General features: G+C 37.0%; 1 protein-coding gene across 4 annotated transcripts in view; it reads left to right on the forward strand.

Moving 5' to 3' along the window:
* LOC128010826 (ATP-binding cassette sub-family A member 2) overlaps nucleotides 1-18412 on the forward strand; it is a 51838-nt gene that overhangs the window by 14078 nt on the left and 19348 nt on the right. For 3 of the 4 annotated variants that reach the window (XM_052593042.1, XM_052593044.1, XM_052593045.1), the window contains exons 2-12: nucleotides 7551-7644; nucleotides 11541-11652; nucleotides 12099-12262; nucleotides 14106-14227; nucleotides 14647-14757; nucleotides 15814-15990; nucleotides 16095-16316; nucleotides 17105-17457; nucleotides 17544-17703; nucleotides 17945-18073; nucleotides 18177-18344. In XM_052593042.1, the coding sequence (XP_052449002.1) occupies nucleotides 7551-7644; nucleotides 11541-11652; nucleotides 12099-12262; nucleotides 14106-14227; nucleotides 14647-14757; nucleotides 15814-15990; nucleotides 16095-16316; nucleotides 17105-17457; nucleotides 17544-17703; nucleotides 17945-18073; nucleotides 18177-18344 (1812 nt within the window). The remainder of the gene's footprint in view (nucleotides 1-7550; nucleotides 7645-11540; nucleotides 11653-12098; nucleotides 12263-14105; nucleotides 14228-14646; nucleotides 14758-15813; nucleotides 15991-16094; nucleotides 16317-17104; nucleotides 17458-17543; nucleotides 17704-17944; nucleotides 18074-18176; nucleotides 18345-18412) is intronic. The other variant, XM_052593043.1, reaches the window with a different exon arrangement.

Genomic DNA, 18412 nt, shown 5'->3' on the forward strand with positions numbered 1-18412 from the left:
CCTTACACCTGTCATAGTACAAAAGACTGAATGCCCACTGGAATTTCATGAATGGCTGCCTCATTTTGTATTCTCTTTTTCACTGTTTCTTGTTGTCTGTGTCCATTTTCCCTCATACTGTGAAAAAAATGTGTGACTTAAAGTCAAGTCAAGTTAAATTTTATATAGCACATTATACAATACATATGGTTTCAAAGCAGCTTCACAGTTTAAAAGAAAGAAAATAACAGTATTAATGTTGAAAGTTCTTCAATTATGAAACAAATCTCAGAGGTTGGTTATGAAGTGAATAGAGTTCAACTATAAAGCAGCTCTACAGATGATTATAGTGTCTATATTTAGCTTACATATACATATATATTACATATATATTTAACCCATCTGTTTAGCTGTGCATTTATTGAATGAGCACTTGTGACATGTCCGAACTGATTGCACTATATTTTCACTGTTTTTAAATTCATTTTAAGTAAATGTTTTAATAATTTTAAAAGTTGTACAATTATTTTTCTTCATGATTATTTTACTTTCTTTTATGTAATGCACTTTGAACCACACAATACCATTGTGTACGAAATGTGCTATATAAATAAACTTGCCTTGCCTTACATCAGTTCAGTGTCGATTCAGTTTAAAAGTGCAAAGTTTATTAAAAAGAAGATTAATTGAGCTGTAAGCTCAGACAAAATATCATGATAATGTTTGTTAAAGATATTCAAATTATTTTAAGGAGAACAGACCTTTGTCGAGGTTCCCAATAGTAAATAATGGTAGCGGGATATGTCGCTGATGTTATGATAGTGGCAAATTCTCTGACTGGACCCACTTCAGTATTGTGGTTAGAGTAGTTTTTACCCATGTTTTTGGTCATTAAAATGTTTCTTTATTATTGTTATTTCAACAATGTAGAAACCATAATGGCAGATTTGACTAAATTAACACTAAATGTGTTCGGGTGCTGTTTATTGCATCTATTATCATGTCCCTTTTTAATTAGTTTCCACATCGCCGCCTCCCATTTATGCAATAAAAACTGCAGACATGTTTTTGTATTTAATGTTGTTTACTGTGAATTTTATTTAATAGTGCATCATTCACTTTGTTTAGAAATATTTCTATATGTTCTTTATTGCCCTTCTTGGATGTTCATTAAACAGTTATTTGCATTGTGTATTATCTTGTTTTATGGGTGTGCTGGGTGACGGGAAGCTGTTGTAAAGCTAGTTAACAAATTTAAAATACACCACCTACCAATGACCTGTTCTTAACCCTTCCTCCTCTCTCTCTCTCTCTCTCGCTCGCAATCTCCAGCCTTCTGTTTAAATCCTGTTGACTCCCACTCTGTTCATTTCACATGCACTGTGATCCCACAGAGAGGGAAATCTACCTACAATTTTAACACATGCATGTAGATGTCTTGTCTCATTCCACCTCTTTTCTGACTCCTGTATTCAGAAGCTTTTTATAGCCATGGGTTCATCTGTAATGACTCTCTGCTCAGTCATTACACTAAGATGAATTATCAACTGAAAGAACACAGAGGTTAATTAACCTTTAAATTAGGTGAGCCGTTTTCTGTAATGCTGCCATCTACGTAACTGGCCTCCAGACACAGGCCCAGTGCATTTTAACATATACAGTTTTACAGTATTTGTACATTTCCACTTTTCTGAGCAGTTACATCTGTATATATTTTATGTGTCATCTTTACATTTTATTTCCATTTTTCTGAGCAAATAATTTCTAGCTTTGTTTATCAATTCTAAGCAGGTCTGTCAATATTAGCTGTCACAAATTCGTAAGTGAAGCAGACACTCTTCATACTCAATAAGGTGAAGCATTGTCCTGCCTTTGTGAGTAAAAGAAACAGGATCTCTGAATCGAGCCTAACGTCATAGTAGATGAAGAACAGAGGCTTTTGAGGGTGTATTCACACTAGGATAGTCTGCTAGTTCACTTTCTTTGGTCCGTACCAAATACAATGTTAATTTATTTTGTTTGTTTGGTGCAGTTCACTTTCACAGAGCCAGAAATTGTAAACAAAACCACATGTGCGCTAAGGTCATCCATTAATTGGACAGAAATTCTCAAGCATGGAAAAGCAGGAAGTTCGAGAACAGGCTAATCATGGAGATTTTTCGTAGTGCAATTGTTATCATTTTACAGATTTTTGTTATCAGCTACAAATGCAATATGAAGACACTTACGAATATCAGACGAGACAATTTTATCCATAAGATGTAACAAGGATTTTACGAAGATTAGCAAAACTGTTTTGGCGGAGAGAGGATGCTCTTATGTCTTAGCATACCATGGCGTACTGACAATGGCATTGCGCAGAAGACAAATTAGATATAAAGAAAAACACCAACTCAACATGATTTTTTTTGAAACGGTCCGCACCAAAGGGGAAAACAATACCTAGTTTGTTTCAATCGAACCAAACAAGACTGGTGCGAATACACCCTGAGAGTGATACCTTAAGCACTGCTGTGTGAGACGTGTGCAGGATCACAAGAGGATTGACCTTGAGAAAACAACTTCTTTCATCACTCCCTTTTTTCCCGTGTCTATCTGAGTTCCTACAATAATGGATAACATTAGAGATAACCCATTATTACAGTTCTGGGCCCTACCAATAAATGGGGATTTTTGTCTAAAAAAAAAAAGTCATGTAAATTCCGTTCATGTCCAATGTGTTTATATATTGCTTTTCAAAATGCCCATTGTTTCAGAGCAGCTCACTTTATATAAAGAGCTGGGTGATATAGTTACATTTTGCAAGGAACCCAAAAAGACATTTACTGCCAACCAGGAAACTTAGAACAGGGAACACAAAGCTCAAAGTCTACCACCAAAGGATTTATTTAATCTAAAAGAGAAGACTGATCCAGACCGGGCTAAAACGCCTCATTTAAATACTCTCCCATGTATTACATGTATGTATTATGTAAATGTATGTATGTTAAAAAAAAAAAGTCTAATATCAGCTAATAACTGATATGGTACCGATATGTCATGCCGATATGATAAAACATCATTCTATCTTTTGAGGATAACTGCGTTCAAACCTCAGGACATTTTAGGAGAGATTTATTGGATTAATTAGTATATTAAGCGTAATCTTTTAAAACCATTATTTCCAAGGATTTGTAGCTGGCATGCAAATGGAAATCCATTCAATAACACACATAAAATGTATAAAAGTTTTTTTTTTTTTATCCTTATCCAGTAATCACAAACAAATAGAAGGTTATAAGTGCTATATAAATACATTCAGTGGTTTGGTAACTCGGATGGGTGTGTCTAGTTTAGCAAAGGAGCTGTACACTGCACATTACATACTGCATCAGTAATTATTCCAATAATTGTTAATAATAAATGTAACTTCATTTTCATTGGACAATGGTGCTATTGCTGCCATTTTAAGCAATAAATACACTCTCACTGAAACACACAGACTTTCTGATCATGCACACTATAATAATTCCGAAACATACCCATTTCTAAAACACAGCTCACACAAACACAAATAGTGCTCTGTGTCTCGATCCCGGGTGACTGTGGGGCCTGTTTGCATGCGCTGGTTAGTAGAATCTAATTATGAATTCTAAATTATGTTTTGTGCATGTGAGTTTTGTCTGATTATGCAGGCTCTGTTCATATGAGCTGTCTGGGGAGAGACGGCCTGAGAAAAGAGGTGTATACAAAGGGTTTATATGAGCCATACTCCAGTTCTCGCACAGTAAAAGCAAATCCATTATCTCAAATTTACTTGGCAGAAAACCTCATATCTCTAAGCATGCATTGTTATTGGAGGATAAGTGTTTTAGCTTGCATTATTTGCCTGTTGGTTTGTGATGGATGCTGTGCTTGGTGGACAGTGACACAAAGACTTAATTCAGTCATTTGGTGAATGGAAAGTGTGTTTAACAGATAAAGTATAAAGAGGGGACAGCTGAAAGACACTGACTAGACGTTGGTCGTATGAATGAGATTCAGAAAGAGCTTTATTGCCAAGTGTGCTTACACATACATGGAATTTGTCTTAGTGACAGACAGGGAATTTGGATAGATGTAAGATATATTAAATCAATAACATACGGTTAATAAATATAAGTATGACGATGAAGACTGGAGAAATGGCTGCTGAAAATTCATCTTTGTCATCACATGAATAAATTACATTTTTAAAAGCAAAATAAAAATGATTTTAAATTGTATTTTTTTTTCTTTTTTTATATTACTGTTCTTAATGTATTTTTGATTAAATAAATGCAGCCTTGGTGAACACTGTTAAAAACGTACAAAAATCTTACCAGTCTGTGAAGATGGTGATATCGGTTTTATACAATAGTTCTAAAGTAAGTTAGAATTACCTCTATAATTTACGGGTTCAACAAATTTGACCAGTTCAATACATCAGGTAGTCCTCAAATTTAATTGGCTGAGCAGCATTCCAGGAGATGTTGAAATGGAGTCCTACAGCACAAAACATTTCACTATTTTATGTAGAAACTACATGTTGCTATAACACGTGTTCTGAAATCGGCTCAAAATATCAAGCATGCTTCATATCCTCCGACTGAGTGAGAAATCAAACCGTTGGCTATTCCAGCATTTGATCTGACCATGGAAAAGCAGTTATAGTCTGAAGCTAAACCATCATACACTATAGTGACCATCATACACTATGTGACGACTGTAAATTGGTGCAAAAATCTGGGTTGTGTGGTGTAACTGTTATTGCATATTTATATTAGACAAATTAGATTATTACCAAAACTAAAGATGTTTAAGGTTTCTCCACTGCAATAATCCATCACTTTCATAAGGTTGTTGAAAAAAGTTTTAGATTTCGATTTTGGCCTCCAATGATCATGAAAATACAAAAATTGAGATAAAACGAATATTGCGCCACATTCTACCCCCTTTTTATTATCGTTCCTCCATAAAATCCCGTGATTTCCCGTGCAAATCAGTAAAATCAGGTTACATGACATTTGCATAATGGGACATGCTTTATTTATAAAAGTATATTTATTCATGTTTTAAAAAGTGTGAAAGAGAACTTTCACTGCTCCTCGGGAAGAGATATGCGCTTAGAGAGGGAACAGAACACGGACATGTAAAGTCATAATTTAGCTCAAGGTGCGCGCCTAAACGCTCAACTTATACACGCAAAAATGTGTCAAAATGCTGCGCTTAGTGATTCATGTATACCTTCGTTGGTCATGTAATAAATGAACTTAAAGAGTTGAGAATGAAAATACGTGTGTTACGGTAATTTGGATCTGTGTGGCTCTTAAAGTAGCAGTGGGCTATTTTCCTGCTGCGGCTGTGTGTTTATTAATCAAACAACAAAAGACAAATCAATAATCACACACTGCTCTTGATTGAAGGACTTTTGTAGCTTTAAGAAACAAAAAAAGTTTAATTCTTACAGTGAAGACTGCTGTTTTATTTCACATTTGATTATTAATTTCTGTAGTAGGCTGTAAACTGCTTGAGACTTGCATAAAATAAACATTAAGGCACAGTTTGTATCTTTTTATTCTATTGTATTTATCCTTTGCTTTTTATTACTGACAGTTTAATAATTTTCAACAATTTTGTGGACTTTTTGTTTGTTTGTTTGAAATTTCGCTGGTCTCTTCAATGTACGTAGATGTCGTAGCAACCTTATTTACAGAAAATACATATTTGATATGTAACACTTTCTTTAAATAAATCACTCATATAAAGTTTTGGTCATATGGCCCCCTCATAATCAGGTTAAATAATCGTGATTACAATATTGACCGAAATAATCGTGATTATGATTTTTGTCGTAATCGAGCAGCCCTACTGTCATAACTCAATTACTGATTGTTTGCATGCCCTTTCTGTCTTCCGCATTTAAATTATGTATGCATTTCTAGCAGAACAGTGGGTGATATATGACCAAAATCTTGTACCATGAGATGTGTCACGGTATAGATATATATCACAATAAAGAAGTTCGATCTGTAGAGCTGCAATGAAACAATGTGTATTGTGAAAAGCGCTATACAGATACACTTGACTTCACTTCAGAATAGGAGCAGTGCTCATAGGCAGACACAATAGCTCCATTCATAATAGATGAACAGACTCTAACATACAAATTATAATTTAAAACTGACTGTGAGTGAAGCAATCTCTCTTTGCCCCTTCAATAAGCCACAGGACTTTCTAAAAAAAAACGAGCAGTCTTTGGCTGGTGTTTACAACTCCCGTGCTCAGCACCGAGGGTCTCGTAAGCAAAGCTTTGTGTGCTGTGTCAGATGCAGCTTTGTGTTTTGAGAGATGCATGTAAAAGGAGCTTCTTGTTTGTTGTGACCTTCATAAATGGTAGAGATGGGGAGAATATCTAGCAGCAAGAGAAAAACCTCTGCACCTTCTCGTCACTTGTCAACAGAGACGGGATGTGGGGTCAGTGTTGTTGTGGTGACGTTGCAGTGAAAGTCACATTGTGGTCAGGACAGGATGCCCTTAGATACTGATCTGAGATCAGGCTCTCTCGGTCAAGCACAAGTGGCAGCCGCAAGCATTCTTAGAGGGATGAAGAGCAAAAGGCTGATCTCAGTTCAGCTATAAATAACATCCTTAGCTATAACCCTGTGAGTTCCTAACCACAGCCTACACCTCAACCAAAAGCTTATTTCTCAGTTACTTCAGTTCAGATTTGTCCAAAGATGAGCCTCCTGCAGAGAGAGAGAGAGAGAGAGAGAGAGAGAGAGAGAGAGCAAATAAGGAAGTAGTGGAAATAATTCAGGGGTAAATGTTGGAAGATGCAGTTTTTCTGCTGTACTTTGCACACTTTAAACAACGTGCCTAACAGCAGCCACCTGCTGTGGAGTGTGTGAGTGTGTGTGTGTGTTTACAATATTCTCCTCCACCTCTTTTAATAATTGTTGGAACAGGCTGTTTGGAAGCACTAGCAGGTGTGTTAGCCAACACACTAGCAAATATTGCATGTCAAGCAAACTCTCCAATTGGCTAGTCTGTTTTTACCAGATCAATTCCTGACACTGGACTCAATCAGTTGGCAGAGCTCAACCTTGAGATTTCTTTCTTCCTTATATTCTTGAACAAGGCAACAATTTTACTGACCGCTTTTATGAAAAAAATGAAATGTATTTTTATATTTACTACTGTATTTTATTTGATCAAAAATGACTTCAGTCTTCAGTGTCACATGATCCTTCATTAATCTTTCTAATATGCTGATTTGGTGCTCAAGAAATATTAAAATAAAAAAAAATCTAGAAAATACAAAAAAGCAATTTTTGTGGAAACTACACTACATATCAGATATATTTTAATAAAAAGTTTAAACAAACTTGCCCCTGTTCCAGTGGGCCATTTTTATTGATGAGCCCTAGTTGAACTGTGTGACACTTCAGATGTTCAATCAAAGAGGTTCAGACCAACCGTGAATTAACTTTGCAGTATGTATATAACCACCAGCAGCCTCTGTGGCTAGTGTGGCTTTCATAACCTGTTTCTCTGTATGTTTATCTCTACAGTGGGTTCTTGCGTTTGAGATATTCATCCCACTGGTGCTCTTCTTCATACTCCTGGGCTTGCGGCAGAAGAAGCCAGCCATACCAGTGAAAGAAGGTAAGTTTCAACACAGTGCAGAGAGAGAAGAATATGAAGAAGAATATGAGTATGATGTGAAGGAAAAAAAGGAAGGAAGAGTAAGTTGGCTCTTACCCCAACCCAGCTCATTCTCGCCATCCAGAGGTCAGATTACTTCAGTTGTCACCTGGGGTTCCTAAGAAGTTCACATACCTAGTTAGACTGGGTCCTTTAACCTTTAACAGTAAATAAATGGACAGTTCATTCAAAAGTAAAAATTCTGTCATCATTTGCCCACCCTTGTGTTGTTTTAAACCTGTGTGGGGTTTTTTCTTCTGCAGAAGACCAAAGGAATTACTTTGCAGAATGTCCTGACCCTTCTTTTCTATGCAATTTGAAGATGTCAAACTCCAAAAAAGCACCTTAAAAGTAGTCCAATTATTCTGAAGCAATAAGATTTGTGTGTTTAGTTTAGTTGTATTTTGACTCCTAACCCTAAGGTTGTGGGTTCGCGACAATACCACGACTGAGGTGCCCTTGAGCAAGGCAGTGAACCCCCAACTGTTCACAGGTGCCGCAGCGTAAATGGCTGCCCACTGCTCCGGGTGTGTGTTTACTGCTGTGTGTGTGCACTTTAGATGGGTTAAACGCAGAGCACAAATTCTGAGTATGGGTCACCATAATTGGCTGTATGTCACGTCACTCTCACTTTTTTTTCTTTCACTTTTTAAATCTTATTCTAGCTCTTAAATCTTGTGCTCATTCATGTACATTCAGATTGCAGGTTTTGCCAACAGTGAATGTTGAACTTTCGTTTGTATGGAAAAGGGAGAACATTCTGGCTTATATAACCTTTTGTGTTCCACTGAAGACAAGAAATACATACCGTACAGGTTTGAAACGACACAAAGATTATAAAATGATGATATATTTTTAATTTTTTGGGTGAACTATACTCTAAGTGTTGTTTGTGGTATATCATTTTTTCTAAATGGTTCATACAACTTTGCCAATCTGTCATTGATTGCAAAGATTTTTGGCTGTTAGACAGAGCTTTAGCCATGTAGTATTTTTTTATTCATTGAACATCCTCATTTGTATGTCATCACAATGTCTGTTATTTTCAGTGCTGAAATCATACCATGTTTTGTTTTATTTTTTGCTTCTTTCTGTCGTCTGTCCTCAATACTTTTGTATCTCTCTCTCTCTCTCTCTCTCTACTTCTGTCTTTCATTCTTTTTTCCCTCACCGTGCATGTTAACTGCATGCTGGACCAGTGTGTAAGTCAAAATGTTTTTTTTGTGTGTGTGTGTGTATTGCTGAATTCTTGAGTCTTTTGAGTTTGTGGGATCATTTCACTGTGTGTCCTTTAATTGTGAGTGGGTGTTTTTTCATGGACTCTATTAAATGTGTTTAATGTGCTTCTATTGTGTATTTGTCATATCAACTGTCTCATGCATCAATCTAATTCTAAAGGGGCACATATGACTCAAGCAGTAATGGCTGGAGCCTTCCCATATGTCAGCATACATACACACAACGAATACACAATGTATTAAAAAAATAAAAAATAATAATAACATTGTGACATAACCAGGTGTGATGCATCAAGATTCCAGCAATATGAAATTTGTACATCTGCACTGAAGGCTCATGTAAGCACCAAAAGTTTAGAAATGCACTACTTTAGAATTTTAGATAATATCAGCATAAATCCTCCATTTCTTGGCCTAAATGCATTAAACTAACTGCTTATTATTGAAGACCAGTAATAATGCTTTTTTTGTATTCCATAATAAAGGCAAAATACAGTTACAACGTCAAAGTCAGACAAGCCCCTTTTTATTTAGTATTGTTTTACACTCCTGTTCAAACATTTGGAGTCAGTTAGAGTTCTTTTTATTAATACTTTTATTCAGCAAGCACGAGACTAACAGTAAAGACATTTATTTATGAAAGATTTATATTTCTGAAGGCTCGTTTGACGCTTTTGAAAACTTGGCTGCTAAAAAAAACAACAAAACATTTGAAATTGTAAAAAAATTTCAAAATATCATATTGTCCAGAACCCTATTGCACCTAGAGCGTTTTTAAACATTAGTCACAGTGCTGCGCCAGTCGTTATAATGGCTGATTGCAGAAACTAGGATTAGCATAGCTTTTATCGCTTGCCATTTTATTGCATCATGCCGGGTGTAAGAGGTTTAGGTGTTGGGCCCCCATATGTCTCTCTGAACACTAACATAATCCACAATCCACTGTGAATGAAAGATCTTTCTTACAACAGCACGTTATTCAAACACCTCGTCTTCACAAATTTGTATTCCTCAACCAATAAGCTGTTATAATAATTGTCTGAGACTCATGTCTCTCTCACACACTTACTGAATTCATCCACTTACTGAGCCATCAGGTTATTTCCCCTGACTGATCTTTGCTCTTTTAATCCTCAGCTGTGTTTGTGGAGCGGAAGCAGATGTCAGATATATAAGAGTTAGGAAACCGAGGCCATAAACACAGCTACCTCTTGTGAGCAGACAACCTCTCACTGGAACAGCAGAAATATAACATGCCTCCGTGTTTAGCAGTGTTTAACGTTTTTTGCAGAGTCGTCAGATGCTGATGGCAAGCGGTGTTTAGCTAGCTCTGCTGCTTCTGGGTGAAGCGACGTGGCATGTTGCGGCAGGGCTCTTTTCTTTTTTTTTTCTTTTTTTTATCATATAGGAAGCAAGTTAGTATTGTTGGGATATATATTATTTTATTCAGCTGGGATGCATTATATTGATCAAAAGTGACAGTAAAGACATTTTATAATATTACACATGTCAAGAGTTCGGATTCTTCTTACGGTTAAAGATTTCGATTTCAAATAAATGCTTAATCAATCAGCATAACTGTTTCCAACACTAATATGAAATGTTTCTTGAGCACCGAATTGAATTAGAACATTTTCTGAAGGATCATGTCACACTGAAGACTGAAGGCTGGTAAAAAAAAAAAAAATCTGCTTTGCCATCACTGGAATAAATTACATTAAAAAATTATTAAAATAGAAAAGTAAAAAAAAAATAAAAAAAATAAAAAAAACACTGACTGAATACTGAGCCGAGACTTTTGAATGGTAGTGTTTCCTGCATTTAAAAAAAAACTGTTTATTTAGGCATTACCAAACTACACTTCCCATCATTCTCTGGACTGGAGCAATTTTCCCTTTGCTATAAAATATGAAATTTTCAGTGTGCATTTGAATCACTCACATCATGACGTAATCATAATTTCTGAACTCGTCCTGATACAGTGTTTTTGGCCTTTGAGAGACTAGTATGATCATTTACCCATCCCTGAGATTTGACTCCATATCAAGTGTGCACAGGAGCAGCTTGCAGTGAGGAAGTGAGTCATCTAAACACCGTGTTCTAAAAGACGTGACTGGCGGCAGCATGTGGGTGTAGAATAACCAGACAACACAGCAATACAAGTTTTTCTCTGCTTCAGTGACGGCTTGTCCAGTAAACCTCTGTGTGTATGTGTGTGATGAAGTGAATCATTTGAAGGTCACTTGGAGTTTATCGGAGCGATCTGACATCTGAAACCCTCTCTGACTCTGTGTTTGCTCTCTGATATGTGACGGCTGCTACTTTTTCTCTCCCCATCTTTTAATCTCTCCCTAAATCTTTGATCCATGGACCCTGGGAAATATCGTTGCCATTGTTTGTTCTATTATCCCACATCCTACGATCCCCCTCATTTATTTACATTCTCACATTTCATCCATACACTGCTCTGTTTTATGTTCCTCTCCAATTCTTCATCTGAACACAACTGCACCTTTGTCAAAACCATTTAAACATCTGTGCCATACTGGATTTCAATTTTCTGTCACATCCTCTCCGTCCCTCCATCCTGGTGGTCTGGTTTCCCCCGGTTCTGTCCAGCCTTCTACAGCGCGGCCCCTCTCACCTCGGCGGGCATCATTCCCATCATGCAGTCCTTGTGTCCGGATGGTCAGAGGGATGAGTTTGGCTTCCTGCAGTATAAAAACTCCACGTGAGTCCACCTACGCTCTGTTTCTGATTTTGTCCTCTCTCGATGACTAAGATGGGCTCTGATGGTTTCTGTTCTCATTATATGGTGTGTAGAGCAGTCACTATCACAACCTGTATTAGTGATCTTACGAGCTGTTTGATTGTGTAATGGATCTTATCATTGTGCTTGGATATGATGTTAATCTTTTGGTAGATTGTAGTGATGTAACTATGACCTCTGCATGACATTTCTTGGGTTTTGAAAATCCTTGATCAGTTTTACTACAGGTGTTTTCCAAATGTTTTTCCCCCTCTCATCTGTAATCTAAATTCTTTAAACGGTATAGGCCAGTTTGGACCACACTAGTCTAAGCTATATTTTTTATTTTCGGTTGGTTACTCATATGATTTGCCCCTCTCTTCTTAGTATAGTCCTCTCTACTTCTTATTTGTCCTCCCGTTTTTCAGTGTGACTCAGCTGTTAGAAAGGATCAGCGAAGTCGTGGAGCAGAATCACTTGTTTACGTCAGACAGGCCCAGTCTGGGAGAGGAGCTGGAGTCACTGCAGCAGCACCTTGAAAGTCTGAGCTCAGCACAAGGCCCTCTAGAGAACCACTACAACAACAGCCACGGTCAGGAAACGCATGCATACATACATACATACATACATACCTACACCATCTTTGACCATAAGCATAGATGCAAATTAGAAATCAGAACAGGTGAAGTTGAAGTTGGAGTTTCCTACCAGAATTCGATGTAACCTGCATATTTACATAGTTTAAACACATATGGCTAAAAGACGACCTAAATTAACACATTGATTGCTTTATACTGTACCTGCATAAAGAATGTTGAGCTCAAGAATCAATCATCTTACATTACCATTCAATTGAGGTTGGTAATATATATATTTGTAAGTTTTTGTAAGAGTCTCTTGCATTCTCAAAAATACAGTAAAAACTAATAATAAAAAAATATTAAAAATAACTGTTGTCTTTATTAATATATTTATTTTTGTGATGGTAAAGTAGCAGCCATTATTCTAGTCTTCAGTATCTTCGGTATCAGTCCTCAGAATGTTAAATGATACTTTAAAAAAAATTCTCATATGCTGATTGGGTGTTCAAGAAATATTGCTCAATATTTTAGTTGGAACCCTAATCTTTTTTTTTTTTCAGAATTCTTTAATGAATAGGAAGTTCAAAATAGACATTTGTGTAACAATGTAAAAGTCTTTACTGTCATTTTTAGTCAATTAATGCAACCCTGCATTAAGTATTAATTTCTTTAAAAAAAAAAAAAAAAATACTGACCTCAAACATTTACAGGTGCATCTCAATAAATTAGAATGTTGTGGAAAAGTTCATTTATTTCAGTAGTTAAACTCAAATAGTGACACTCGTGTATTAAATAAATTCAATGCAAACAGACAGAAGTAGCTTAAGTATTTAACAAAAACCCACCAACTCACTCTCAGCAAATAAGAATACTTCAGGTGCCAGATCCTGCTGGAAAATTAAATCAGCATCTTCAAAAAGCTGGTCAGCAGAAGGAACCATGAAAATTTTGGTGCAGTGACTTTAGTTTTCAAAAAACACAATGGACCAACACCAGCAGATGACATTGTACCCCAAATCATCTCAGACTGTGGAAACTTAACACTGGACTTCAAGTAATGAAATTACTGGTAATGAACTGGACTTTCCAAATGAAATGCAAAACTTGCACTCATCTGAAAAGATGACTTTGGACCACTGGGCAACAGTCCAGTTATTCTTCTCCTTAGCCCAGGTAAGATGCCTCTGATGTTGATGATGCTGTGGTTCAGCAAATTCCTTGACACGTCTGTGTGTGGTGGCTCTTGATGCCTTGACCCCAGCCTCAGTCTACTCCTTGTGAAGTTAACATAAAATCGTGATTCAATTTTGTTTGACATAAGGCTGCAGTTCTCTCGGTTGTTGTGCATCTTTTTTTTTCCACACTTTTTTCTTCCATTCAACTCTCTGTTAACATGCTTGGATACAGCACTCTGTGAACAGCCAGCTTCTTTGGCAATTAATGTTTGCGGCTTACCCTCCTTGTGAAGGGTGTCAACATCTTCTGGACATCTGTCAGATCAGCAGTCTTCCCCATGATTGTGAAGCCTTGTGAACCAAACTGAGAGACCATTTTGAAGGCTCATGAAACTTTTGCAGGTGTTTTGAGTTGATTAGCTGATTGGCATGCCAGCATATGTGAGCCAAAATGATCACAATTAAAAGAACCAAATACTGAAACTACTTCAGTCTGTGTGCATTGAATTTATTTACTACATGAGTTTCACAATTTGAGTTGAATTACTGAAATAAATTACCTTTCCCATGACATTCTAATTCATTGAGATGCACCTGTAAACGGTAGTGTACATATGCCAACTGCATTAATTAAAAGATTATTTTGATGAAAAATTTTGTGTGCATGTCTCTGCTTTAGGTTTTACCGTGGGAAGTGTCCTCCGGAACCAGTCGATGTTCCAGCAGTTCCTGATCAGAAACCTTTCCCTGCCAAACGACACCGCCAGCCTGCTTCTCTCCTCCTCCATCAACCTGAAAGAGGTCTGTTTTCTCACCTCAACTTCCTTTTTCCTCCAACCCAGGTCAGACAGCAGTGCTTTTGAAGTCCAAATCATGACTCAGCGTCATGCTCCTCTGAGCCTTCTTCCTCTTTCATCCTCTTTGGAGTCTCAGCTCGAGTTTGCAGCACCATTAATGATTCTGCTTCATGACAACAGAGAGAGAGAGAGAGAGTGTGCGATAGATTCTAATGCTTTAGGGCAGAGGAGCTCCAGCGTAACACCCTTTAATGTGTTGGGATAACGTTCTGTAGTGTTGAGATTTTCTCTTGTGAGTTTCCGAATGAAATGCTAATTTTCCTGAGGGACTTTTCTTTCTTCTTTTCTCTGGCTATTTTAAGCTTATGTGTGAGACTGGAGTTTCTAAATCTGTGCTTGTGTATGTGTGTGTACTCTGTTCAGGTGTATAATCTCATCTTTGGGACGGATCCTAAAGTGGGCTCAAAGGTAGGAGAAAAAGATGAAGGACAGCATGAACTTCACAGTTCTGGAGAGAAGCTTGTACAGCTGGAGGTACAGAATGGCAAAAACGCACAAATTTCCTTGTGCATGTGTGTATATACATTACTGTTCAAAAGTTTGGGGTCACATTTTGTATAACAGTAACTGCTAATTGAATAAATATAAAAATAAATGTGGTTTAAAAATAACAAACATTAATTCTTTATTTCTTAAAAATAGTAGTGCAAACAATAAACCTACAGTAATGCAAGTCTCCAATAATATAATAATTCTCCCACACTTTACTTAATGCACTGCCAGTGCTGCTGCAGTACCTTTCTCATTCATATTTTATACTTGTTGAGCTTCTCTAAGCAACCTTTTTGAATACCACACATATAATGTACCTACTCATTGACAGATAGTCCTGAGAAATCACCTGTCTGTGTCCCAGCCCTATTTAATTATTTTTTGTAGTATCAGCAATGCTTTCTGCCTGTAAATCATTTGCTCTGTTTTCTGATTTGTTGATATGTCTATGTGTTAGTGATTTTGGAGAGAGGTTGTGAGGTTAAGATATCGGATATCAGATTTTTATAATGCTTGAATGGATGGAAAATGTTAAATATAATATGAGTTATACAATATTTATTTTGACAGCCATGAAAATTAAATCTGAAAACGAATACTGTTTAGATTCATTAGATGGTTAGGTGTGATCTCACAATGCATCATTGGCGTATAGCAAATTTGTATTTATTTTATTATTTGTATTTTTTTTGTGGGGTGTGTTCATATCTTCCTAAATTCTAAGGTTCCGGTTACATTTCATGATGCTGGGCCAAATGAAATTATGTTTGCATATTTATGTCACACCAGTATTGTCAGGTTTGAGCATTTTTTTAAATAAAATAAAATAAAAGTAAATTTAGATTGTTTATTATTTTCTTGCGCTAATTTGTTTTGCAAAGACATGGCATACTCAAAACGGGAACAAAACATCCCTGCTATGTATAGATACTGTAGTAGTATAGTTAGTCATTTGCTGTAAAGGACTTCCAATTAGGGCACGCAAATTCTTATAACCTTGCAATTATAAAACAATCAGAATGTTTGATTCATACTAAGAAGCAGTTACTTGGAGGCTGGCATAGTCTGGAGGGTGGTCTGATTCAGAAGGCGTTGAGCGACCCCAGTAAAGCTGCTGGCCGTCAAGCTCTGCTCAGAGTCCTGTCCCAGGCTCTGGGGATCACTGGAGGTAGAGGAGGCCAAACATTGGATCCTCAAGCTCTGCATGAGATGGAGGTCAGTCTGCCACTCCTTTTTTTTTTGCAATTTCATTCCGCAGAAATCATAATCGTCAGTTTAATGACGACACCTCACAAATCTTCTTAAAAAAAAATTTTCAGGGAATTCTGTTGACTGGTGCAGTGCTCGAAACACTCACTTGTGGGAAAGGAGAGAACAGTGAGATGAGCAAAATCCTATTGGTCCCTGAGAAACAACAAGCAGTTTTACAGGCCTATCGAACGACTGTTTGTGGTGGAAAGGCAGAGCACAGGGCCGAGCTGTTTAAGGAGATGAGTGAAGAATTGAGAGATCAGATTGATACACAGAGAGTCTTTGATCAGGTACGATATGGAAGAACAGCACATCTTCTTAAAGGGACATGACGTGGTATTTGCATTTTATGTCTTAGGGGTTCATTTTGATTAAAGGTAACCTATACATGCATACATATGCATAAAGAAATTAACAATTAATACAATTATTTAATTTTCCAAAAATTGCAACTGTCCAAGGTGTAGTGTAATTTGTTACACCAAACAATTGTGCCTTTTTTTTCTCCATAAATTGTGTGTGTTTTTTTGTAGCAGGTAGACCACAATGTCAGCGAAAAGCATGTTTGAGAAGTCTGAAAAATTTGAAATAAGTGCTCACTAGTAAAATCAATTATCATTTTTCATTTAATTTTTAATAAAATCTATTTTATTAAATTATGCAAATATTGCTTTTTTTATAGTGTGTTTTAGGATATAGAAATGCTAACTGTGAAACTAGCTTTAAAAAGCCACAGGAAACTGTCATTTATTACATTCATTATTGTTAAAATGTAATTTCCACTGTAATTTAAAAAATAATTTAAACACATGTAATTTGAGATGTGCTGGAAATTACACTGTGGTATGAATTTTCATTACTTTCAGGAAAAAAAGACTTCTCCCATCTAGTAAGACATAAGTGGACAAATTAATTTATTAAAAGTACAAAAAAAAAAGTGTTTAATACACTTTATAAGTCTCTAAAAGTGCCCATTAGTTGAAGAAACACTGATACTGTACATTTTTACTGATTACGATTAAGTATTTCTCCTCTTTCCTTTCTCTGTATGGCACGGTTTCCTGTCCTCCTTCCTCAGTTGCGTCTGGAGCAGTCTAACATGTCTGGTCTCTTGGATCAATCCCATCTCGGCGCTCTGCTGAAGAACCTGGCGGATGTAGAACGGCTCCTGAGGGATGTGGATTTGCTGTCAGGTCTGGCCAGACTGCTCCCTAAAGGGGCCTGTGCAGGCCACCAGCCTTCTCCTATAGCCAACACCACGTCCTGGAGCTCCAACACAACAACATGGGGTCTCAACACAACCGACAGCCCTGTGGAGGAAGGAGACAGAGCCGCAGGAAATGAAGCTGAGGCTGAAAACCCTAAATCACAGTTTTCTGCCTTTGTTCAGCTGTGGGCAGGTCTTCAGCCCATTCTTTGTGGGAATAACAGGTGTGTGTGTATGAGTGTTACAATGCGTTAACTTTCTGAATTTCAAATATTTATTTATTTTTCAAAAATCTTTATTGTTTCATCAGGATTATTGAGCCAGAAGCTCTGAAACAGGGCAATATGAGTTCCCTGGGCTTTACCAGCAAAGAACAAAGAAATTTGGGATTACTTGTCCATCTCATGACTACAAATCCCAAAATCCTCTACTCTCCCATTGGCTCAGAGGTGGACAAGGTCATACAAAAGGTAAGCCCAGAAAAGGCTAAGGTGTTTCAAGGCTGAAAAAAATAATGTAGCAACTGGGTTTGCAGCCCAAACCCTTCTGCAAGAAAAAAAAAAAGCTGATTAATGAATCCTGAATCCAAATGACCTTCTAAAACTTTGTGCTGGGCGTTCTTTCATTAGATTTAGGTTGTACCCAATTAATAGAGAACCATTTGGGATAGCTATAAAGATTTTGATCGGATTGTTTTTGTTTTCTCTTGAGGCTAATGAGACGTTTGCTTTTGTGGGGAATGTGACTCATTATGCCCGAGTGTGGCTCAACATCTCAGCTGAATTAAGGGCCTTCCTGGAGGAGGGTAAATTGCACAATCACCTGATGTGGCTCCAGCAGGTAACATTCTGTCTTTCAGCTGCTAATTTAAGTGCTATTAGTTTGAAAAGCACTTTGTGTTGTGCATGTGCTTGATGACTTTTGTTTTGTCCTTATGTGGTAGTTCATTGCAGACCTGAAGAGGCACCATGAACTGCTGAACGTCTCAGACAGTGAGCTGATGAACAGTCTGCTGGAGGAGAACTTCACCCTGCCAAACACAACCACACTACTGGAGCAGCTGCACACCATCGATAATGCTGCTTGTGGCTGGACAAATTTCATGTCAAAGGTCCGGAGAACAATTCGATTTAACTAGGTCTATCTTATATATCCATACAAATAAAATAAAAACATGTG

The sequence above is a fragment of the Carassius gibelio genome, chromosome A5 (genome assembly GCF_023724105.1).
Source record: "Carassius gibelio isolate Cgi1373 ecotype wild population from Czech Republic chromosome A5, carGib1.2-hapl.c, whole genome shotgun sequence".
NCBI classification, from domain to species: domain Eukaryota; kingdom Metazoa; phylum Chordata; class Actinopteri; order Cypriniformes; family Cyprinidae; genus Carassius; species Carassius gibelio.